General features: G+C 40.1%; 1 protein-coding gene across 2 annotated transcripts in view; it reads right to left on the bottom strand.

The window, feature by feature from the left end:
• The window catches only part of PHEX (phosphate regulating endopeptidase homolog X-linked), a 226,497-nt gene that overhangs the window by 36,948 nt on the left and 162,766 nt on the right, over window positions 1-26,783 (bottom strand). For both annotated transcript variants that reach the window (XM_045471829.1, XM_045471830.1), the window contains 2 exons: window positions 24,450-24,553; window positions 15,373-15,431 (listed from right to left, as the gene is read on the bottom strand). In XM_045471829.1, the coding sequence (XP_045327785.1) occupies window positions 15,373-15,431; window positions 24,450-24,553 (163 nt within the window). The remainder of the gene's footprint in view (window positions 1-15,372; window positions 15,432-24,449; window positions 24,554-26,783) is intronic.

The raw sequence follows: 26,783 nt of genomic DNA, 5'->3' as shown, positions 1-26,783 counted from the left end.
CAAATCTCCTCCCACTATGAAGCTCACTATCTCATATTCTACTATTATTCCAACAGGTCATTTCATACACACAATTGCTGTCCTAGGTATTCAAAACTGACACTAAAGGCAGTGATGTTTAGCCAAGGCCTGGAAATAACAGCAGGTTCTCAGAAAATACTTGTCTGGGTTCATTGATCCATATCTGGGTTTAAGATAATAGTCTTAAGAATGAAAATATGACTGAGGCACCTGGGTGGCTGAGTCAGTGAGGCATCTGACTTCAGCTCAGGTCATGATCTCACAGTTTGTGGGTTCAAGCCCCACATCCGGCTCTGTGCTAACAGCTCGGAGCCCGGAGCCTACTTCAGATTCTGTGTCTCCCTCTCTCTGACCCTCCCCTACTTGTGCGTGCTCTCTTTATTTCTCTCTCTCTCTCAAAAATAAATAAACATTAAAGAAAAGAATTAACACATGACTAACATTTTCCCTTAGGTCAATTCGACAAAAAAAAAAAAAAAGTTTCTTTCATCTCCTCCAACAGCATCTTGACAATGAATAACTCAGTAAAATAAAACCATCTCATCTACTGTTAATGGAAATATAAATTGGTACCACTCTTCTCAAGAGAAATCAGGTAAGCTATATTTAAAAACCCTTATACTGGACATACCATTTGACTCAGTAGTTCCTCCACAACTAGGAATTTACCCTAGAGAAAAAAACTCAGATTTGCACAAAAACAGAGACCCAAAACTTATCAGAGTTTTTTTTTAAATAGAGAAACAAACAGCCCACGTGTCTATTAGTAGAAAATTAACTAAAGAAATCAAGGTGTTTTCATTTGGTGGAATACTATGTATGATGACTTAAAATTACAAGGAGTAAATGGGGGAAAAATCATGTTACAATGTTCAGTGAAGGACAAGCAGTATTTGATGAGTACATATTTAGTTTCAATTTTGAAATGTGTAGATAAATGTAAGTTTGAGAGGTATTCAACAAAATCTTTAAAGGGTGAAACAAACTTTAAAACTTCTTAGCTTAAAAACATGCAAGAGAGACAAGAAAGGATCAGAGAAAATCTTCAGAAACAACCGCAAAACAATAAAATGGCAATAAATACATATCTATCAATAATTACTTTGAATGTAAATGGACTACATCCTCCAATTAAAGGACATAAGGTGATGGAATGGATAAAAAAGCAAGACCCACCTATGTGATACCTACAAAACTCATTTCAGACCTAAAGACACATGTGCATTGAAAATGAAGGTATGGAAAAGCTTTAATCATGCAAATGCAAGTGAAAAGAAAGCCAGGGTAGCAATACTTATATCAGACAGAATAGAGTTTAAAACAAAGACTGTAACAAGAGACAAAAAAAAAAAAAAAAAAAAAAAGGATACTATCTAATAATAAAGGGGACAATCCAATAAGATGTAACTATTCTAAATATGCACCAAACGTAGTAGCACCCAAATACATAAAACAGTTACTAACATAAAGGAACTAATCGATAATAATACAATAATAGTAGGGAACTTTAACACCCCACTTACAACAATGGACAGATCATCTAAACAGAAAATCAACAAGGAAACGATGACTTTGAATGACACGCTGCACCAGATGGAATTAACAGATATGCTCAGAACATTCCATCCTGAAACAGCAGAATGCATACTCTTTTAAAGTGCACATGGTACATTCTCCAGAAGAGATCACATATTAGCCCACAAAACCAGCTTCACCAAATTCAAGAAGAACCAAGTCATACCATGCCTCTTTTCTGATCACAAATACATGGAGTTTAAACAATATGCTACTAAACAATGAATGGGTCAACCAGGCAATCAAATAAGAAAATTTTAAAAATACATAGCAACAAATGAAAATGAAAACACAAAGGTCCAAAATCTTTGGGATGCAGCAAAAGAGGTTCTAAGAGGGAACTATGTAGTAATACAGGCCGACCTCAAGAAGCAAGGAAAATCTCAAATAAACAACCTAACCTTACACCTAAAGTAACTCGAAAAACAACAAAAGACAACACCTAAAACCAGCAGAAGGAGGGAAATAATATAGATCAGAGCAGAAATAAATGACATAGAAACTAAAAAAAAAAAAAAAATAGAATAGATCAATGTAACCAGGAGCTGGTTCTTTGAAAAAAAATAATCAATAAAACTGATAAATGTCTAGCCACACTTATCAAGAAAGAGAAAGGATTCAAATAAATAAAATCACAAATGAGAGAGGAGAGATCATAACCAATACCACAGACATACAATCATGAGAGAATATTATGAAATACTCTTTGCCAACAAATTGGACAATCTAGAAAAAATGGATAAATTCTTAGAAACATATAAACTACCAAAACCGAAACAGGAAGAAATATAAAATTTGGACAGACCAATAACCAGCAAACAAATTGAATCCGTAATAATAATAATAATAATAATAATAATAATAATCTCCCAACAAACAAAAGCCCAAAACCAGATGGCTTCACAGGTGAGTTTTACCAAACATTTAAAGAAGAATTAATACCTATTCTTCCCAAACTATTCCAGAAATTACAAGTGTAAGGAAAACTTCCAAATTCATTCTATAAGGCCAGCATTATCCTGATACCAAAACCAGCTGATGAGCCAATATCCCTAAATCAAAGACCTAAATGTGAGACCTGAAACCATAAAAATCCTAGAGAACACAGGCAGTAACCTCTTTGACACTGGCCATAGTAACTTCTTTCTAGATCAGTCTCCTGAGGGAAGGGAAACAAAAGCAAAAATAGAAAACAGTGTGGAGGCTCCTCAGAAAATTAAAAATAGACCTACCCTATGACCCAGCAATAGCACTGCTAGGAATTTACCCAAGGGACACAGGAGTACTGATGCATAGGGGCACTTGTACCCCTATGTTTATAGCAGCACTCTCAACAATAGCCAAATTATGGAAAGAGCCTAAATGTCCATCAACTGATGAATGGATAAAGAAATTGTGGTTTATATACACAATGGAGAACTACAGGGCAATGAGAAAGAACGAAATATGGCCCTTTGTAGCAACGTGGATGGAACTGGAGAGTGTGATGCTAAGTGAAATAAGCCATACAGAGAAAGACAGATACCGTATGTTTTCACTCTTATGTGGATCCTGAGAAACTTAACAGAAACCCATGGGGGAGGGGAAGAAAAAAAAAAAAGAGGTTACAGTGGGAGAGAGCCAAAGCATAAGAGACTCTTAAAAACTGAGAACAAACTGAGGGTTGATGAGGGGTGGGAGGGAGGGGAGGGGGGGTGATGGGTATTGAGGAGGGCACCTTTTGGGATGAGCACTGGGTGTTGTATGGAAACCATTTTGACAATAAATTTCACATATTGAAAAAAAAGCAAAAATAAACTATTGGGACTACATCAAAATAAAAATCTGCGCAGAAAAGGAAACTAAAAGACAACCTACAGAATAGGAGAAGATATGTATAAGTGACATATCTAACAAAGGGTTAATATCCAGAATATATAAAGAACTTATACAACTCAACACCCAAAAAACAAACAATCCAATTAAAAATGGGCAGAAGGAATGTATAGACACTTCTCCAAAGAAGACATACACATGGCCAACAGACACATGAAAAGATGCTCAACATCACTCTTTATCAGGGAAATGCAAATCAAAACTACAATGAGGTATTACCTTACACTTGTCAGAATGATTAAAATCAAAAGCACCAGAAATAATATGTGTTAGGGAAGATGTGGAGAAAAACAAACACTTTTACACTGTTGGTAGGAATGCAAACTGGTACAACCACTGCAGAAAAAACAGTATGGAATTTCCTCAAAAAGTTAAAAATAGAAGTACCTTACAATCCAGCAATCGCACTCCTGGGTATTTACCCAAAGAACACAAGAACACTAATTCAAAGGGATACATGCATCCTGGTGTTTATAGCAGCATTATTTATAATAGCCAAGATATGGAAGGAGCTCAAGTGTCTACTGAATGATGAAGAAGACACACACACACACACACACACACACACACACACACACACACACACACACTGGAATAGAATATTATTCAGCCATAAGAAGGAATAAAATCTTATCATTTGCAATGACATGGATAGAGCTTGAGAGTATAATGCTTAAGGAAATAAGTCAGTTACAGAAAGACAAATACCATATGATTTCACTCATATTTGGAATTTAAAAAAACAAACAAGCAAAGGGAAAAAATAGCAGAAGAGAGAAGCAAAGCAATAAACATACTCTGAACTATAGAGAACAAACTGATGGTTTCTGGGGGCAGGGGTTGGTGGGGAGGGTGAAACAGGTGATGGGCATTAAGGAGGGCACTTGTTATGAGCACCAGGTGATGTATGGAGGTGTCCAATCACTATACTGCAAATCTGAAAGGAATGGAACACTGTATTTTAACTGGAATTAAAATTAAAACTTTAAAAAAAGAATACTTTTTGCTGGAAAATTTTTTTTAGCTTAGCTAAAAATTCTCTAGATTTCCTACAATAAATGTTAACTACTTTCGTAATAAGGGTGAAAGATTAACTGACTATTTCAAGGGAGGACCAGTGAGGTTGTGACCATGTAACATAAACGAGTGAGCTTTCTCCCTGACTCCCTGTCTCCCATCACCGTGGCTTTCTGCCAGCTTCCTGATGCTCACTTTGCTCTGGCTCACATCCAGGTTACTCCCAGTGAGTGTCCCACTCACACCCCACCTCTTTAATCAGACTGACTGTGATAATCGTCCCATGCTTTCTGCTACCAGCCCTGCAGCGAAGCTGCACAGCCCTGTGTCTGGAAACAGCATTTGTCCTGCCCCACGAGTATGTTTTCAGAAGCTCCCTGCAGGTGCCAAATGTATGTCCCTCCAGGCATTGGTCCCCTGGGACTCACCACAGTAATGGGAAGGCCATGAGATGGCAGGGTTTCCCAGCTGAGGGCACCTCTGTCCTCCAGTGACAGTGCCCAGAATGTCACTGTTAGTTGCCTCCTTGGTCAGGCCTCAGAGTCAGGGTGCAGGGGGGATGGGGCAGAGACGGACTGTATTAGGAACTCCAGAGTCCTTGACTAGAGCAGGACAAGAGCGTCTTAAAATAATTCTAACAGGTATCCCACAACCTTGCTAAGTGCATCATCTTGCGATTTTGCAACCTATTCTAAGTTTGTTTATGACAACCTCAGCTCCTTTAACAAAACTTTTTAAATCCCTTAGTCCATCTTATGAAGTAAAACCTTTTGGACAGTACATCTAAATATTCTTTTTAAGGTAGCTTATGGCATCTCTCAAGTAACACCTGTTCCACTCTACCCAAATCCAAGGATGCGTGGAGATTATGGGCACAGCCAAAGGGCCTGCAGAGAGCAGCTGTGTTCCAGCTGCCAATCATAACCTGCTGGTCCATGCCTCAGCCCCTTGGGACGTGGCATCAGCAGGATCTGGGAACCATCCGACCTTCTGACCCCCAACTCCTACGGGTACCCACATCTTGTAGTGTCTTATTCCCATACCAAATGGAAACAATCTCCCCACCACATGAGTGAGGGTATGACATAACAATGATATATACTCTAACACATATTATGCTCTTCACCTTTTCAGAGTGCACTCACGTGTATCATTTCACATAATTCTCACTTTCTGATGCAGTAACGACTAGCATAGGATGAAGATTAAAAACATGAAAGCAGAGAAGCTGGGTTATACTCCCAACTCTGCAATATTCTAGTTGTGTGGTCTCGGGGAAGTTACTTAGCCTGTCTGACCCTCAATTTCCTCTTCTATAAAATGGACCCACAATACCAAGTGTATAGAGCTACTGTGAAGATTAGAGATATGTTCAAGTATCTGTTGCAATGCTTGGCATATTAACAGCTCTTGGTGAAGAAGGGCTGCAGAGAACAGTTATCTCCATTTTATGTGCTCCGTTTCAAGCCTCAGTGGAAAAGTTAGAAAACTGCCACCTGTATTACCACTGCACAGTTATTTGAAAGCAATCTTTCCGGATTTAATTTATCTGCTCCCTACTCCCTCGGATCACTGCCACTGCCTAAATTAAGACTCTCTCCCATCCCGCTCTTGAACTGTCTGCCAAAATCCTAACTGGTTTGAGCGACCTCAGTCTTCTCCCTCTCCAAGGGATGCCTTGAGCTTTAAGACTAAGAAAGCAGAACTTAAATTTCTTGCCTCCCAAAGAGAACTGTCCTAGCTCCCTGTAGCCTGCTTGTCAATATGGCTTCCAAGGCCCTCATCTACTTGTTCCACATGCCATCTTCCATCATTCCTTCTCCTCCACACGCAGCCTGTGCCCCAGCACGTGTGCCCATCTCACCACTCTAGGGATTTTACTTGCCAGCCTCTGCTATCTGTCACCTTTTCACCAGCAGCTTTCCTTCCTGCATGGCCCAACCTCCTTAATTGCCTAGAAAATGTCTTTGTCCTTTCGATGCTGACCCAAACATCACTGTCACCATGAAGCGCATCTCTGCTCCCCAGATTAGTTACCCTTCCTCCATGGCTCTCACAATGCATGGCACACCTTTCTGTTGCACACTCATGATGTCATATAAATGACTGGTCACATTTCTGTCTCTCCCAACTCCTCAAAAGCAAGGACTTTTAATGGCTATGACTTATTGAATACCCACTGAAAACCAGTCTTTCATTTGCTGTATATATATTATCTCCTTTAATCTTCATGACAACTCTATAGGAAAGTCACTACTATTACCTCTACTTTGAGATAATTAAACTGAGGCATAAAGATATTAGGTAACTTACTCAAGGTTCCAAGTTATTAGTGGCCCAGCCAGGATTCAAAATCAAAGCCCACTCTCTTAACTACTACAGTATACTATAGTATACAACCTAGCACCAAACTCAGTATCTATCAAGTTGTAACATCTCTATTGGTTATCTCTTGCTCTGTAACAAAGTATTCCAAAACATAATGGCTCCAAACAGTAAACATTTAATATCTCATACTTTCTCTGACTCGAGAATTCAGAAACATCTTCTATGGGTGGTCTGTCTCAGGGTCTCTCACAAGGTTGCTCTCGAGATGCCAGCCTGGGCTGCTGTCATCAGAAAGCTTGGCTGGACTGAAGAATCTGCTTCCAAGATGGTGTGCTCACGTGGTACTGGTTATGGGCAGAAAGCCTCAGGTCCTTCACACGTGGACCTCTCCACCAGCTTCTTGAGTGCCCTCATGACATCCGTGCTGACTTCCTCCCAGAGTGATCAATCCAAGAAAGCAAAGCAGAGGCCACAATGTCTTTTATGACCTAGCCTCAGAAGTCATACTCCATCATTTCCACAGTATCCCATTAGCTACAGGGGTCAGCTTTATTCATTGTTGGAGGGGACCACACAGCGGCGTGAACATTGAGAAGTAATCAGAATTATTGGGGGATCCATAAATACTAAGTGACAAAGTAGAAAAAAGTATGAAGAATTACCATGAGTGTCAGAATCTCTTGTAGATAATGAGAAATTTGGATTAGGTAACCACTGCAGTTTCCTCCCTCTTACCTCCAAAACCATGAAAGACTATTCCCAAATTGTCCCCAAATAGAGTGTCAAATGGATGCAGGAATTTAATTTCATTAAATTCCACTAGAGGCCACAGGTGAGTGAGTATTTGCTAATGTGGCTTCTACTTTATGGTTTTAGGCAGAGTCAACCAAGTATGAGAAATTCTCTCAGTTTGAAACATCATCATTTCCTTAACAGCAAAACAAATCTATGTTTGATTTCAGGACTAATACTATAGTTTGATGACAGCCTAAGCCCAGCCTCTGGTCAAAGGCTTATCTTCTTTAGCAGAATATCTGTGATTAAACTCAGGTAACCAAATCTCTTGTGTATTACAACAAAGGTAATAATATCATTGATTTTAGTCCTTAGTCCTTGCTTGTTTTCAAGTCAACATTTTATTTGTTTAAACTAATTCTTTAATATGATTTAAGACATATGAAGATAAAAACTAACATCGAAATGAAGCATTTTAAAGACACACATTGATACTGAGCACACAAAATTCATTTTATTCTAAAGTTCAGTCCATGGTAGTAGAAATGGAAGCCAAATGTGACCTGTATGCCCTACCACCCTCTTGCCCCTGGTACTACCACCTGATCAGACCCAAAGCAGTTTGTAATCTGGGTCAGAACACTCTTCAAGGCCTCTTGGAGCCCATCCGTTTACCGTGCTCCACACAAGGGGCTGGAAGACTATGGCCCATGTAAATAGTTTTACTAAAAACACAGCCATGATCATTTGTTTATGAATTGTCTGTGGCTGCAATGGCAAAGTTGAGAATGGACAACAGAGACCAGACGGCTTGCTAAGGCAAAAGTATTTGTTACTTGGCCCTTTACAGAACAAGTGTACCAATCCCTGATCCACATCTCTGGAGGTTGGCCTGATGTAAGCTATTACAAGCCCAAAAAGTGGATGCATGCTATATGCTGTTATAAACAATTTTACAGAGCGGGGGGGAATAGGAGTGTTATTGTTTATGTATTATACACATATAGTAAAAGCATGAATCTTAACAGAACACGATGAGATTTTATACAACTATCACCTGTGCAACCCCCTCATAAATAAAGAAAATGTGTCCTGTGCCCCCTCATAGTCAGTACCCAGAACAAAGGGAGCCATTATTTTAACTGCCATCACTTAGATTCATTCACCTAGCCCTGAACTTTCTACGACTGGAGCCATGCAGTGTTTCGCTAAGCATTAAGTCAGTGGCATGCTTACATAAGGTAGAAGGGGGTTTATTCTTCAATGTTCATGTGTTTTGGTGGGCATAAGGATTGACTTACTTTATGAAGAGTGGAACTTCTGGGCAATAGGAGATATCAACAAACTGCCAAACACTTTTCCAACTTGGTTGTACTTTTTTTTAATACATAAAAATACTGTCCTAATTTTTAATTCCTTGAAAGCAAAGGTCAAAAATAACCCTCCCCGCCCCCCCACAAATTCTCACATTCTGCTGTTCACCCTGTGACGGACTAGCTAGCTATCCTAGGGATTACGGGCAAACTCCAACCTCGACAACGCGCTGGCACTTTTCAAATCCATCTTGTTAAGTCCTCACCGAAGACTGTGAGACTAGGTAACCTCAACGTATGGCCTAAGGGGACAAGAGGGGTCAGGAAGGAAAAATGTCTTGGCCAGGGTCATACAACTAAATCAGTGGCACTCAAGGTCCTTACTGTTTTCCTATAAAAAGCAGGAAGACCACTTTTGTCGTTATCACAAAGCTAGGAAAACATAAGCGGAGGCAACAATAACCTCAGCTCCTTGTTTTCCCCTCTAACCACCTTATCAGTTCAAATATAATTAAATTCTGCCACGGCTCCTCTGTATAACTCCTCACAGAGTAGACTTAAATCATTACTGTCATACTACACTCTGTGTCCAAAGACACTGCTACCCAGCTTGACAATGGTAGAAAAATAAGAAGTACAACCACACTGCAAAATTCTAACATTGAAATATGGCCACAGGGCGCCTGGGTGGCGCAGTTGGTTAAGCGTCCGACTTCAGCCAGGTCACGATCTCGCGGTCCGTGAGTTCGAGCCCCGCGTCGGGCTCTGGGCTGATGGCTCAGAGCCTGGAGCCTGTTTCCAATTCTGTGTCTCCTTCTCTCTCTGCCCCTCCCCCGTTCATGCTCTGTCTCTCTCTGTCCCAAAAATAAATAAACGTTGAAAAAAAAATTAAAAAAAAAAAAAAAGAAATATGGCCACAAACCATAAAGTTTCAGACAAAGGCATGAATTTGCAAACAAAAAGCAAAAATAATACAAACAAAAAAACCTATAGGCTTTTGTGTTGTCTACTCAAATCTCTACTGCATGCAGAACTGGACTTAAGTGGCATAAATCAGAAAACAGTAATGGGAACTGAAATTCTCATAAATCACGTTACTAAGTATAGTTACATCTTAGATGTGAAACCCAATTAAACAGATGGCCACATGCTGTCAGAATCAGCCCCTAATCAATAAAGATGTTCATTTCAGAAAATCACCTCAATTTTTCACTTCTTCACTGAAGGAACAAGAAGGCAGTTGGGGGTGAGGGGAACTCCCAGGAAACCCAGTGGGGAATGTCTAAGAAGGAACTCCACCTGTCTTAATTTGTAGTCCAAAAAGTCAGAAAGAAGAGAGAAAGAGAAAAAGTCACCCAAAGGACTCCTTGTCATCTTGCCTGGTAACGTAATTTACAATGAGAGCAAGCACTGGTCATTAGGAAAATAGAAACAGCTTGAATCTCTTAATTAAAACACTGCTTCAAATTGTTCATTTCAAACCCCTGTGTTCATAAGCTTTCCAGAAACCACTGGGTTACCCTGAAAGGGCTGCTTCTTCAGTAAACCTGTGATAGGATCACCTCTTCCCAGACAAGAAAAAGGCTGAGCAGGGGTGAATCCCAGAGGCAAAATATTATTAGGCACCTTGAAATCCCCACAGGAGCCGTTAAGCATTCACTGACACTGTTGAGTGAGTGTGAGAACACGGGTGAAGCATCCATCTCAATGCCACTATTGGTGAAAAGTAAGTCTACCAATGCCAATAGGCGATGAAAATGAGAGTTGATGAAAACACATCTGTACTCTGTAACATGCTGTTTGGCACCCATTTGATGTTATCTGGTAAAGTTAAGTATTTGCATAACCTGTACGCCAGTAATTCTACTCTTAGTATATACCCAAAACATCAGGGGACAAGCAGAGGAGTATACAGACTGGCAACACTGTCAGTAATGACAAAAACCTGGAGTGGGAGAACACGTAGGTCTGTCAACAAAGTCTGTAGTCTAGGTAAATAATCTGATGTACAGTCATGCAATGGAATATTATACAGCAGGGAAAATGAAAAACTCACTGCCACGTGCTACAAGGATGAATCCTAAAAACATGTTGATTTAGGGGTGCCTGGTTGGCTTAGTTGGCCAGGCATCCGACTCTTGATTTTGGCTCAGGTCATGATCTCAGGTTTGTGAGACAGAGACCCGCATAGGCCTGCGCATGGAGCCTGCTTGGGATCCTCTCTCTCCCTCTCTCTCTGCCCTCCCCTCCTCATGCTTGCTTGCTCTCACGCTCTCTCTAAAAAAATAAAATTTTTTTAAAAACAAAGTAGCTTTAAATTGCATGCAGTATACCATTTTTATTATGCTATAAAAATAAGCAAAAATAAGTATCAACAAATGGTTTAAAAATTTATTTTGAGAAAAAGACAACGATAAGCACAAAAAGCAGAAAACTAGTTACCTCTATAGTGAGCAAGATGAATGGGATGGGGAGAAGCATGGACAGATGTAATGATATGGAGAATGTTCTAGTTCTTGGGGGGTGGTAGGTTCATAGGAATATAATGTATATGTTTTAATATGTTAAATATATTCTTTGGCATGTACCAAATATTACATAGAACACTTTCTTTTAAAATGGGTAATCTAGTCCAACTCCAGTTTCTGGATCCGGTCCAACCCCGACGGGTCAGGTTTCTACATTGGAGCCAGCCAGCCTCCCGCCAGTTTCTGGACCCCGTCCGGAAGAAGAAATGCTCAAGTCAAGCCTGAAAACTCCTAACAGAAAAGCTGGGATCCCGGCTAAGCGAGGGACTCATCCACTTGCTCTAGAAACAGAGAGAATGCAGGAGCTCAAGGAGCTCGGCAGGCATTTGCTTCAGTTAATGAAAAACAAGTTAAGGAGCACTGTGACGCCAGGATCCAGCGGCAAATCCACACGATCGCTTCATGGCCAAAGCTAAACACTCTGAGCGATGAAACAGAAAATGATAGCACTGGATAAGAATCCATATAATAAAATACATATCCATGAGTTCATAAGGCTATAAAAAATATGTGATTGCACAGATAGATGCCCGTGAAAGGACGGTCCCTTCTTTACAATAGAATTCACATTAATACGAATGGAAGGGATGAAATTGAAATTGAGCAATGAGAAAACAGCACAGGGATGCTTGCTGCATACAAGTTTTACTAATGGAGGCTAAAATCAGTGAACGAACAACTGGAGAGAAACAGGATAGATAGAGTCTCAGAGATATAGTTCCCAAGATATTTGCCAACTACACTGGCAGGGAGGATAGCAACTTTACAGTGGAACAACCCAGCAGAAATCATCTTCTCCAAGTGAACAAGGGTAGCCTCACATCACCAGCAATAAGACACATACATAGCACAAACCCAGTGATATGAGGCACCAAGGAGGATATGGCACCACTTCTGTGACATTCATGCCCCAAATGCATTCATCTCAGTCCTATCGTGGGAAAACAGTAGACAGACACAAACTGAGGGACCTTCCACAAAATGACTGACCAGTACTCTTCAAAGGTGTCAAAGTCATGAAGGACAAAGAGAGACTAAAGAACTATCAAACTCTGTAGGAGACTAAGAAGAAATAATGACTAAATGTAACATGGGATCTTGATAGGATTCTGGATCAGAAAAAGAACTTGAGTGGCCAAACAAGTGATATTTCAGTAAGGCCTTAAGTTTAGTTAATGGTGGTATAGCAATGTTCATGTTCTGGTTCTGATTGTTGCATTATAGTTATGTAAGATGGTAACGCTGAGGGAAGTTAGCTAAAGGATACATGGAAACTCTGTGTTCTGGTTTTCTAACTTTTTAGTAATTGTAAAAGTATCTCAAAGTAAAAAGTGTGTTTTTTTTAAAAAAAATGGACAATCTAAAGAATTTTCTATTGCCCAATAGGTTATTCCAACTGTTATTATAATTTATATATAATTCATATCATAAGTAGTAATCATTAATATCTCAAAAATCTTAAGTTCCCATGTAACATATGCAGCTTAATTCTCAACTTGGAGCTATATCAAAACATCAAGGTGCACATGTTAACTATATATACTTTTCGTTGATTATACCTCAATAAAGCTGGGGGACAAAAGTAAGCAATGATTTCACGATAACAATGAGTATTTCTATAGTAAGGAGTGACATTCAAAGTATTCAAAATATTTAACAACCGATTTTGTTATACAAATTAGTGTAGAAATCAAATATTACCACCATCTGCTTGTTTTACTTCTGTTCATTAAGCTCTCACACCAGTCCTTCAGAAACTGACATTCCCAAAGGTGACCACACGAGGGCGACTCTCATGAGCTGTGCCTGCCCGGAGTGGGCAGCCACAGCTCCGGAGCTGTCCTCTCTGGCTAGCGAGTCCTGCGGGTACGAGGGCGAGCAGAGAGAATCTACAGAGGGCAGGTAGGATGCCTCACTGAGAAGTGGGCACTCAAGCAAAGATTTGAAGGAAATGGGAGCATGAACCATGCAGATCACTTGGGGAATTTTCCCAGGCCAAAAGAGCCTCTACTATAAATGCTAGGAGAGAACAGAGCCCCGCGCTATAGGAACAGGAAGGAGGCCAGTACAGCTGGAACAGAGGGGAGATAAGGCAGCAGGAAGAGGTCTGAGGGCCATCACAACTAATTTGGCTTTTATCCTGAGTGAGATGGGAAAGCGATAAGGGGTGCTGAGCAGAGGAGGGACCTGAGATGATTGTAAAACATCTTAAAATGGCTGCAATATTCTATTTAGAAAAGGCTGAAGGGGGATAAGGACAGAAGTGGGCAAGCCAGTGAGGAAGCTACGTCTCGCGGGGAGGAGGTGGGCCTGTGGCCAAGGGTGGCAAGCATTTGTAAGTTCCATCGCCCACATTCAACAAAGCACACGGAGATGCACTTAAAAGCATGAAATTAGATGTTATCACCAAGCGAGGGAGTGAAGACAAAGACCAGAGGAGGCGCAGAAGGGATGAGAAACCAGCAAGGGCTGAAGCAGGAGCAGCCTCCCCTCCCCACAATAGGTCACTGCCGCCCTGCATTCAGATGTTTGTATTCTCATGAATGTCTTCCTACTTTCACTACAAAAGGATGTACCTCTAGACAACACATAGGAATGTTTTTGCATGCTTTTCAACTTTTTTATATGGTATCACACTTGATAGTATTTCCCCAGTTGTTTTCCCCCCACAACCAATACTTGTGAACTTTATCCATGTGAATGCATGTTGCTCTAGATCACTCATTATTCACTGCTGTCTGGCATTCCTGTGTGTGAACAGGCCACATTGGGGTCATTTTCCCGCAGACGGACACGTAGGTTATTTCACTATTTCTGCTATGATAAACAACACCGGTACGAGTACTCTCACACAAGCCTCCTCCTGTGAGACTTCTCTAGGGCAGTGGTTCTCAAACTGTGTCAGAGTCACCTGGAAGCCTTAATACAACAGATTTCTGAGCCCCATGTCCAGAGTTTGTGAACGACAGGTCTAAGGTGGGGCACAAGAACTTGCATTTCTTTTTTTTTATCATTTTTATTTATGCATTTGTTAATTTACATGCAAGTTAGCTAGCATATAGTACAACAACGATTTTAGGAGCAGATTCCAGTGATTGATCCCCTATGTATAAAACCCAGTGCTCATCCCAACAAGTGTCTTCCTTAATGCCCCTTACACATTTAGTCCATCCCCCTCCCACAACCCCTCCAGCAACCCTCTGTTTGTTCTCTGTATTTAAGAGTCAAGAATTTGCATTTCTAACCAGTTGCTCCATGATGCCATTGCTATCCCTCCCAAGATCACACTTGGAGAAACAAAGCACCGGGGCACATGCCAGGAGGGCAGTGATGGTCACAAACATGCATGGACATCTTCAGCCTTTCTAGGTATTGCCAAATTGCTCTGCAAAGTGGGTGAAGCAATTTACACTTCCACCAGTAATAAGTATGTGTCCCTGCTGCCAACACTTGGTACCGTCAGATTTTTTATTTAATCTGACCTTTAGTCATTTTGTAAACTTATCATGGCATTTTTACCTACACAGTATGTGTAAATAAAAGCCACTTAAGACTTTACATCCTAGGGTCAATTAGAACATTTCCAAGCATTTCTATAGACAGGCCCCTCAGGTTCTATCATCTGCCCAGCTACCTGCTTGTTTTCCCCATCAATCCTAGAAATAAACAAAAATGGTGCAAACAAAGTCATTAAGAACATTATGAAAGACGACTACAGTTTTCTTTTCATGGCCAACTGCCCTGTAGTGTTATTTATTGTAGTTCTGTCCTCTTGGGGTTTTTGTTTGTTTTCGTTTCGTTTTGTTTTTACTTAATTAGGTGAAGGGAGTGAAGCAAATCGGGCATATGGATACAGAAACTTAAACTTCCTTCACCCACATACCTGATCACTTTTGGAGGGAAATAAAGAAATCACAGTCAGGGAAAAGTTCCTTCCATTTTGTACCACATTAACAAGGAGACAAGAAGCCAGTACTCACGAATCTGGTTGGTGGATGCACTGTAGAAGGCATTGACGGTTGTGGGATTCGTAAACCACCTGTAGAAAGAGAAGCAAATACCACCAAGAAATCATCATTATCCAGGTGGGAGGGCAACAAGAATGAACACAATGTGGCAAGATTTATTAGCAAATAACCAGCGAGCAATGGGGAAATAGGGCACATGGGGAAATTACCACCTCAGTTTAGGGTTATTGCTCTGTTCAATGAGCAGCCTCATCATAAACTGAACATGGTTCAGTGAGAATATATTAACATGCCTGCTTATTCACTAGTACTAACTTAACAGAAAAAGTCAGCACCAGTGCTTCTGAAATAGCTTTAATGAGAAATTCTAGAATCTAAAGGGCTCTCCCCATAGATGGAAACAGCAAGAAGCTGATGTTTGGCAGGCCTAGTTCAATGGATCCATGGGACAGCTAACTTTTCTATGCTGCATCACTTCTGACCTGTCCATTCGAGGTTTGGCATTGATGACAACACAGAAATCCATGTAAAGAGAGATGGATAAAGTATAACTATGCCACCCAGAGGTTCTCCCTGCTCCAGTGGACAGTTTACAGATATAAGCATCCAAAGAGCTAATGAGTCATCCTGCCTCTTTTACTAAGTAGCCGGATTGTGTTGGAATAGTTGCCCACCTTCCTGCGGTTTGGTTTCAGCTATAAAATTAAGATACTGCATTAAGAGGCACACCTGAGTGGCTCAGTCAGTTAAGCGTCGAACTCTTGATTTCAGCTCAGGTCATGATCTCATGGCCTGTGAGTTTGAGCCCCACATCGGACTCTGCACTGACAGTGCAGAGCCTGCTTGGGAATCTTGCTCTCCCTCTCTCTCTCCTCTCCTGCTCTCTCTCTCGCTCTCTCTCTCAAAAAACAAATAAACTTAAAAAAACTTTTTTTTAAGATCCTGCATTAAGCAATCAGGGGAGTACCTTCCAGCTATAAAGAGTCTACATTCCAGGGGCGCCTGGGTGGCTCAGGCAGTTAAGTATCTGACTTCTGCTCAGATCATGATCTCACGGTTGGTGAGTTCAGGACCCAAGTCAGGCTCTGGGCTGACAGCTCAGAGCCTGGAACATGCTTTGGATTCTGTGTGTCTGTCTTCTGTCTGTCTCTCTCTCAAAAATAATTTTTAAAAAAGAGTCTACATTCCACTTTATTTTTTTTTAATTTTTTTTCAACGTTTTTTATTTAATTTTGGGACAGAGAGAGACAGAGCATGAACGGGGGAGGGGCAGAGAGAGAGGGAGACACAGAATCGGAAACAGGCTCCAGGCTCTGAGCCATCAGCCCAGAGCCTGACGCGGGGCTCGAACTCACGGACCGCGAGATCGTGACCTGGCTGAAGTCGGACGCTTAACCGACTGCGCCACCCAGGCGCCCCTCTACATTCCACTTTAAATGCATGGACTACTTAGCTCAGGGCTTCGCAAAATTTTTTCTGTAAACAGTCAGATGGTAGACAATTAGGCATTTTGTAGGCAAAGAGGCAAAAATCAAAGATGTTATGGAGGTACTTCTTTCGTAAGAGAAAGGGTTCCACAAAATTTTATTGATAAAGTTAAAAATAGAACAAGTGAGTACAATTTTTTGTAAGACAGCCTGTTAATGAGAAGAATGGAATTCTTTAGAGGCAAAATAACATTTTGCTTAATTGGGATTCAGAGTTAGTGCTTCATATCATTAGATCGACTACAAACATTTATCTCTAAAAATCACTCTTTGCTCATGGGCCCCACAAAAACAGGCATCAGGCAAGATTTAGCCCACAAGCTGCATCGTGCTGACCCCTGATTTAGAGGCCTGTGAGTTTCTGCCCTTTATGATAAAAACCAAGCAATCTGTCTTAAACTAAATTGCTCAAAATAAACTCATATAGATCCCTTTTCAAAACAATCATTTTACTGATTTATATCTAACAGAAGAATTATGGCAAGCTAATAATTTAAGTCAGACTATTATGAAACTGGTAGGAAATCCAAGGGTTGATTCTAGTTGATCGGCCCACACCTTCTCCCTATAAAGAAGTCCACAAATACATCATTCTATTATCATTACAAGTAACAGTGGCCATAGGAAACTTTCACTAAGTGCTCACAATGCCCTAGGCACTTCCTATTCGTAGTCTTCCCCATAGCAACTGCAGGAATCACTAGCCTATCTCACAGATGAGGACAATGAGACTTAAGAAGCATTATGTACTTGTGCAAGGTCTGCTGTGACTTCAAACCGGTTCTCTTAAGTGTTACAGTATACCGGAGACGTTACTGGAAATCAAGAGAGTGCCTCCTCTAGTCAAAACTGAAACCTGTACTCCTTTCCATAAAATGTGTACTCTTTTCCTTCAGAGTTAGGATTAGTATTTCAATAAGCCCCAATGTTTAGCAAACAAACTTACTGGCTGCTCTACCTTCTTGAGGAAACAAGTGGAGGGGAAAACACTTTCATCGTTCTAAGGTCACTACCTGAGGTAGGTGGAATTATGTTCAGGTCCTAATCCCTGGATCCTGTGAAGAGGTTACATTACATGCCAAAAAGGACACTGCAAATACAATTAAGGTTAAGGAGCTTAAAACATGGATGGTCTCCTGGATATCCAGGTGAGCCCAATCTAATCACTAGTCCTTAAAAGTAGAGAACCTTCTGTGTCTGGAGTCCCAGAGATGCCGGGGAGGAAGTCAGATTCCAAGAGTTAAAAGGATTCCACATGCCGTTGCTGGCTCTGAGATGTAGGGACCATGGTGCAAGGATCAGAGAGAAGCCTTTAGAAGGGAACAGTGGCTCCCAAATGACAGCCAGCAAGGAAGTAGGGATGTCAGTTCTGAAACTGGCAGGTAGTGAATCTGCCAACAACTCAATAAGCTTGGAACAAAATTCTTCCCAGAGCCTCCAGCTATGAGCCCAGCCAGCTGACAACTTGATTCCAGTCTTATGAAACCTAGATCTCAGAAACCAGCCAAGGCATCCTGTACTTCTGACCTACAGAACTGTGAGATAATACATTTGTGTTATTTTGAGTTGCTAACGTTGGGTAGTTTGTTACAGCAGCAACAGAAAATTAACACATTACTGTGCAAAGAACCCAGCATTGGTATGTCTGAAGATTGAGTCAAGTCCTAAATGACAATGGACTGAAGCGTAATAGGTACAAAAGATGATTTATATCCCTAGAGCTCATCCCTTCTCTCCCCTGCCTTCAGCAAAGAATGAACTTGCAAAATGTGAGGATAAGGGCCATGCAGGAAAAATGATTCTAACTGCTGATGAACAAAGGTGGACAAAACAAAGAGATCAAACAATCAGACAGGGCCTGATGGGGCCTCTGAAGCTTCAGCAAGAGTACCTACAACCTCTTATTTCAGGCCCACGATTTCACCTTTCCTGAACTCCCAGAGCTGGTGCTGTCTGTAAAGTATGTTTGGAGCCTTGATTGTACCCAGAGCTGATATTTAGTGGCTGCACCAGTAGATCTTACCACTTGTGGGCGCTACTGCTGCTTCTTATTGGTCACTGCCCATGCCAAACCAGCCATTAAATATTCTGTATATCTCCCTGATTATATCCAAGTGTATTATATATTTAGTTTTACCATTCTCTAGTATAAGGCTACCTATTCTGATTTTAACATGTGTTTGCAATTTTTTTTGTGCTCCTCCCATTAAGAAGTGGAGTCTACATTCCTCTCCTCTGGATTATGGGCTGGCCTTGTTGACTTGGTTTTAAAACATAAAATGCAATGGAAATGACACCACGGGACTGCCTATGCCAGGCAATTAAGGGTAATACAACCTCCCCCTAGTGTGCACACAGGGTTCCTTCCTCCTCTCTTTCTCAGGAACCTGCTCTTTGGAGCTTCTTGCTCAATCAGCACGCTATAAAGAAGCCCAGTATGCAAAGCCAGAGGCAGCCAACAGCCATCATTAGCCATTAGACATGAAAGAAGACCCCTCCCCCATGACTCCAGCTCCAGCCACTCTCTGACTGCAATTACATGAAAGCTCATAAACAACAAGCACCCCGCTGAGCCTAGTGGAGTGGTTTGTTAGACTGCAGGAGATAGATAACTGAAACACTGACAAGTGTTGTCCGTAGATGAAGTTGTAACCAATGGGTTGACTTTTCTCATGAAAATGTTTTGTCTGCCCATCACAACGGTTTTTAAAAGGACTGAACTGGAACTCCTTTAAATGAGGTGTACAATGACTAGTTCTCCATGGTCCCCACCGCCCCCCATCAGTTTACATTTGTCTACATCACCATCTGTTAACTGATTGGGCCCTGAAAGCATATATGTTAACACAACTTGTCTCCCAACAAGATGTTAAGCTCTTTATGGGCTAAGACCATTGTCCCAGTGGCATGTGCTGATCAGAAGATCATTACACCTATTGAAATGAATTTATTGCTATATATACATCTACTTGAATAAATGAAAAGTGTCATTCAAGTGCTTTAAATTCTTCTTACCATGACTTTAGGGTGTTCCTGCTGACTGTGTTTGGGGAAGGATTTAGTGGACAAGGTGGGAAGAGGTCTCGTATAAATTTCAAAAGAAAAATATAAGGGGATGAAATTATACTGGACAATGGAATACACAAAAGGAGTGTAATAATGAAATACAGTTGTTTAAAGACAAGGACATTGGTACTCTGATTTTTTGAACCATATAAAAATAGATATACATCAGGCTAAAGTTTTACATTTTACCTATCAGCTCTTAAAGATAGTCAAAGGAATAGGGAATGGTCAAACCATAGAATATTTATTACTTTATTTCTAATATCCTGTAGATTATATCCTTCCCATTCCATGCTATAGAGAATGCTTTTACAAACAAAAATTCTGGGAAAAATCATAATTTGTATAGATATTTGATCTATTTTTACCTATTTTTTGAAAAGATAGAGAAAGAAATTCCAGACATGTCTGGTCACAGCAGAGTGAGAGTGAGTTAATAGGGAAGCTGACTTAAAGCCATTTCTGTCAAAGAAAGGTGATCCTAAGGGAAAAAATTACTTTTGACTCAAGCCAAGCAGTAGAGTAAATCCTCTATTTTTAAGTGAGCTGATGAAGTGACAATTCTGAGAACCAACCCCTCAATATGTACCTTCAGGGATGACCACCCAATTAACTCCATTCTTGCTGACATTTCCCATTGCGTTAGAAACTTCTTAATGCACATTAGTTCGGCTAAAATGGATTCCATGAGAATGAAAGATAAAGGGTATTTATCTCCTATACCCACAAAGAAGCAAAATGTTATTTCAGGGCTTTGTGGAAATATAATCATGACGTGCTATTCAAAGTAAACTAGTGTAGTGGAGCTACTCCAGAATCACTCCCACTAGATTAACTCATCAATTTTCAAAACTAAAAGATGTCGATTAAAGCCACTGGGTGTCATGAAGCTACAATTCCCTACAATGCCTGAAAAGGAGCAGCCCAAAATTTCTTCTAAAAAATGGACTATCCTATCCCTTTACCACACAAAGAGGACCTTCAATTTCTTAATGTTACTTTCCCTGAAATAGACACATAGTTTGAGGAAGCAAGAATTAGTACTATTGCATGGATTTTCATTCGTGCATAACTTTTCCAGAAACATTAACCAATTTAATGTCCTTGTGAAAGAGGTACTTGTTTTTTGCTGACAGAGAAGAAAACTACACAGAATCATGCGGTTTGCCTAAGCCCACAAAGTCAGCCAGCATTTTTCCAAGGCATGAATGAAATATGAAAAATAGACAAGACCCTTTGGATCTGAAAGTCCATCAGTATTTTAGGATGATGGTAAAAAGGACACATTTAGGAGGTTTTCAATTAGCAGCACAGGCCTTGTCACACACCCAAAAGCATAATGACATTTTGAAACTGAATTAACCTGACAGTATCTCTAATACGGAGAAGCACAAACGCCAAAAATTCAGGAAAATACTGGTGACAAAAATATCTTGAATTATCCACAAACTGCAAGAAGAGTCTGAACCGATCTGAAAGAGCAGGATGATTCACACAGATCTGTGACTACCATACTACATGGAGATGCTCATCCGGATACTGGAAAACATTTGCTGAGGTTGTCAGATTCAAGGAGCTATCTCTAGAACCCTAAATCTAAAATTTCGTTTTTCTTTTACATCTAAAATTTCAATTGACTGATTGAGGTTAGGAATGAAGCAGGAGAGACGGGCTGAGAGACACTGTGATGAGAGGAGAGAACCAAGGACACTGGAGCACATGGCTTGAAAGCAGTTGCCTGTCATTTCCAAAGAAGTCTGAAAACCTTCTAACCTATGTTCTTTTGACTGGAGTCAGGGATGGGTAGAGCAATGGTTCAGCTTTAGGCCTACTCCTTAAAGTGAGCACTTTGAACTAACTTTGTGGGTGGATGCTGTAGGAAGGCCAGAAGGGCAGAGGGCAGAGATAGGTAGATTGGGAGCCATGGGTAAGAGGGACAGCTAGTATTCACAGCTTAAGCCAAGGGCTGGTACAGAGCCTCAAGTTTCTACAGTCTAGAAAAGAGCAGGGAGTTGAAAGGGAGAGTAACAAGAGACCCAGAGAGCATAAAAACAGCCAGTCAAATATCCAGAGACCAGAATATCAGCCAAGGTTAAAAAGTAGGCCATAAAAAAAAAAAGTGGGCCATGGAAACCAGGCTTCCAGCTATGATGATATGAAATAGTCAGCAAATTCCTTCCACAAAAATCAAGTATAAAACTGGACACAATGGCCAACAAACAACCATTTTAGGGCTCTGGGAATTGATCATCAAATCCAAACAACAAACTGAAAAATGTTTAATTATGAAAAAGTGCTAGAGCTTGGAAGTAAGTAGAACAGGAGTCTGTGGCCTTCTTGCCAGGGACTGCTCCTGCCCTTCCCAGCATGGTCAGTGAGAACTCTGTTCTATCAGGACAGGTAGGGCGGCTGGCAAATCAGCAGCTTTGTTGCCACAGGGGGTGGACTCAGTTGGAGGTGGAGGTGAAAACCTGCAGCTTTGTCAGCTAAAAGTGGCAAACTTGGTAGAAAACAAATGAAAGGATGCCCACGGCTCTGCCAGCCTGAAGTTACAGTTCCCATTGGGAAGACTGACAGGAGAGCCAGGAATTTTTTTAATATTTATTTATTTATTTTGAGAGAGAGAGAGAGAGAGAGAGAGAGCGAACACTTGAGGGGGGAGGGGCACAGAGAGAGGGAGAGAGAGAATCCCAAGCAGGCTCTGCACTGTCAGCACACAGGCCGACACAGGGCTCGATCTAACAGACCATGAGATCATGACCTGAGCCAAAATCAAGAGTCAGATGCTTAACCAACTGACCCACCCAGGCAACCCCAAGCCAGAAATTTAAAAGGGAGATCTTAGAAATAAAATACTCATAGAAGGGTGAGGTAAGATCTCTGTACACCCCTGGCGGCCTGGGACCCTAGACACACATACAGGAAAGATTCAAGCGAGCCCAGTGGAAAGTGAACTCCAAGGCTAACTGAGAAATGTACTCCCAGCCCATACACAGATCAACTGGTAGAGGACAGAAGCCCTCCCTATTCCAGATGTTTGAGCACAAGGTCTACCCCAATCCCTGGCAGAGCGCTAAGCTGTGCAGGCACAGGGACAACCTCTAGGAAATGAGGCTCAAAAATAAACGTAAGAATTTAAAAGATGAGAAGAGACCTCCATGGCCGCCTACTGTATAAGGAGATAGATTCTGCAATCTAAGTCAAGGAAAGTTATCTTTTTTTAAGCCTCAGAAAAATTAATCAGAATCCATAGTTGTTACAATGTAGTATCCAAAATGTCATTTTCAATGACAAAAAATTATGCTATACAAAGAGAGAAAAGTGTTAAAAAAAATGCAGTCAATAAAAACTGAGCAAGGCCAGATGTTGGGTTTAGCAGACTTGAAAGCAGCCATTACAAATTAGCCTACAAAATTAAATTATATTCAAAGAATTAATGGTAAATATAACAGTGACTGAACAAACAGAAAATCACAACAAAGAGAAACTAAAAAACAACCAAATGGCAATTCTGAACTTGCAAAGTACAATCACCAAAATGAAAAATTTGTTACATGAGTCAAAAGCAAATTTGAAAATGCAGAAGAAACAATCCATGAATTTGAAGACAGATCAACAGAAATTATGCAGTCTGCAGCACAGGGAGAAAAACAGTGGAGAAGTGGGCACCAGCAGAACAGTATCTAAAGTACCAGCAGGCAGAACCAACAGTAACCTAAACCTTACAGGGAACACTGTGTCAAGTGTATTTCAATTAAAAAAAGTGATCTAAACCTCAAGTGAAGATTTCTTAATTGTAAGCCTCTTATTTGATAAGTGGGGATAATAAATAGTACGTACACCTCACAGAAATGACAAGAGGATAAAATTAATTCTAACATGTAAAACACTTCCTGGCACATTGTCAACATAATAATGGTTAGATGCCATCATTAGCATCATACACATGTTGCTAGGGAAGGAAATCATGGCTGGCCTTGGCCCCAAAAGTTCCTAGGGAAACTGCCTACCTATAGGGAAAGTTCCTACAGGCAGCTGGGAGGAAGGGGAATAAATTATAACTGCTATTGGAGAAAAATTATACAGCCATCAGTTCTGTGACACTTACTGCTTCAACAAAATCTTCTAGTTAACTTCATAAGTATACAATTACTTCTACATTTGTACCTATAGTTTGTAAGTATTTGTTCTTTTTTAAGATCTTCAAAAGTTTCTGCCTGAGTGTGAAATTCTAGAGCAATTTGTTTTCAATATACATATATTTATAAGTACATCTAGAAATGATTCACACGTTTGTACCCTAATAAGCATTCCTGCAGTATGTTTTGATGCCATAATTAGAATTAAGAACTGATTCATATAATATCACAAATAAGACTTATCAACACCTAACACACATTTTGCCAAACCAAGGTAACTGGACAGCCAGCTACTCTGACTAGAGGAAATTACAAAATTTGACCTAAAGGGACTTCACTTCCCACCACATATTTATCTCTTTCACCTTCTTTTATTTTTTAATTTTTTTTTACTCACTCTGTTTTTGGAACCGCTTTTCTCAGCCAGAAGAAATCAGACTGTGCTAAATACTTGCGGGTTTGCAGGACATTGCCAAAGTAGTCGGATTCTGAAAACTTGATCTGAATAAAACAAACCACAACCATCATTGTTCAAAGTGCAGATAAAAGAGGGCTCTGCCAACGGAGAGGCAGCACTCCTCACATCACCTCCACCAGTTAGCCCAGTATCCACAAAGCCATGAAATTTCATCTCAGTGATTTTCCTTTCAAATAAAAAGCCCCGAAATCGATACAATGGTTTCTGGATCGCAGTAAAAAACAAGATAAGCTGCAATAATTTATGATGCGTTTCACTTGCTTTATAATTGAAAAATCTACTTTAACCTTTACAGAACCTATTATCCTAGGTTTGAAATTTCTTGGCTCACCTGAGTCCTTCATCTTTTCTAAAATGGGTACGTTATTTACTTGTAATGTAGGTTCTTCTAATAATATTCAGTTTAGTCAGCTAAAAAACTTCATTTAGCTTATAGATGATGATTTAGTCAAATGTTAAAATCCAATTTACTGTAATCAGCATTTGTTCATGAAGGAAAAAAAAAATCCAAGTGATTCAGGGACTTATTTCCCATCCTGAGCACAATGGAGCCACTAGGATAATTCCATTATTAACAGATATTTGTCTATTACCACACAAAAACATTCTCTGGTCACCAAAAACTAATGACATTATAGAGGCAAATCCTAGATTCAGCTTACATAGAAAAACAGGAAGCTGATGTCTCACAACAATTTGTACATTACAATTGGGAAACAGACATCAAGGATTCTTGAGTTCCTTATCTTTTTTTGGAAGGAGAATGGCAAACAATTTCAATTCTATAGCCACTCTCTACAAAACTAGCAGTACTTAACCTAAATATTATTAAATAATATCTGTATAACAGTAAAAGCAATGGTTTGTAGTAACATCTAATACTTTGGTTTTAAAATGTATTACTGGGGTGGGGCACCTGGGTGGCTCAGTCGTTTGAGCATCCAACTCTTGGTTTCAGCTCAGGTCACTATCTTGTGGTTCATGAGTTCAAGCCCTGCATCGGGTTCTGTGCCGACAGTGCGAAGCCGGATTAATATTCTTTCCCCTCTCTCTGCCCCTACCCTGCTTGCTCTCTCTCTCTCTCTCTCTCTCTCAAAATAAATAAATAAATAAGCTTTTAATTAATTAAATATATTACTGGGACAAATAAGAAAAAGACATGTTTGAATAAGCAAATAACCAACAGTAATCAAATTCTTATCGGCTATATTTTTTGTGTATTTAAACCATATGATTTTAAAAGCAAAAATTAAAATACAGCAAACTCAAGTATATGAAACCCACAGGCATTACATTATAAATATACACACATGCACACACAACTTGATGGTTATAGATTTGACAGTCACCTATTCGTTGGCCAATGTCTGGCTCTCTTCCCTAACATACAGTAGATACTCATTATGTCTGTAGAGTATCTCTGTTAATGATTCATCTTGACCTTTCCAGGGGTCAGGCCAAAATATAAAGGAAGGAGCAAAACAACTGAAGGCACAGGGAGAAATGCAGGAATGAAAGTATCAATTCCTGGCACCTTTGCTGTTCTACTTGACCAACCAATTATAAAGATACGACTTTAAGCTGTCCCTCCATCAAGCCTCTTAGTGAAGTGGCTGATAAACTGTGGTGCAGTCACATAATAGAAAGCAACATGGCACTTTTATTAAAAAGAGTGGCATGTATGCATGAACATGAAATAATCTCAAAAGCAATGCTGAGTGAATAAGGCAAGCTGCATGTATGAGCTAATTTAAAGTTTTAAAACATGTAAACCAATACTATATGTTGCTTATGGATACATACCTATGTAGCAAAAGCATAAAGAAATGCATGGGAGTGATAAACACTGAAATCCAGATAGAGTTTATATCTAGGGAAGAGGTAGGTAAGAAGAAAGGGCATCATTAGGTCAAGGTGGATTACAGAAAGAATTTCCATGGTATCTATTTTATTCATTTCAAATGTATATGTGCATTACAAAGCTAATGTAGCCATGTTTAATATTTATTAAAGCTGATGTGTTCAAAATTTGATTTTACATACTTTTCCAATGTTTGAGATGCTTCAAAATAAAATCTTATAATTGTTTGTATTTAAAAATAGAAGAAATTTATACTCAAAGTCTCAGAAGACACAGAGTAAGCTCCCTGTTTTAGGAGGCAACCTTAACTAACAATCCTAATGCATTCCCGAGTCATATAGTTAAAAGATGCGTCTGCTGTTCAACCCTTAGCCTTTTTTAGCTTTTGTTCC

The sequence above is a fragment of the Leopardus geoffroyi genome, chromosome X (genome assembly GCF_018350155.1).
Source record: "Leopardus geoffroyi isolate Oge1 chromosome X, O.geoffroyi_Oge1_pat1.0, whole genome shotgun sequence".
Lineage (NCBI taxonomy): Eukaryota > Metazoa > Chordata > Mammalia > Carnivora > Felidae > Leopardus > Leopardus geoffroyi.
This window is presented reverse-complemented; position numbering and strand designations above follow the sequence as displayed.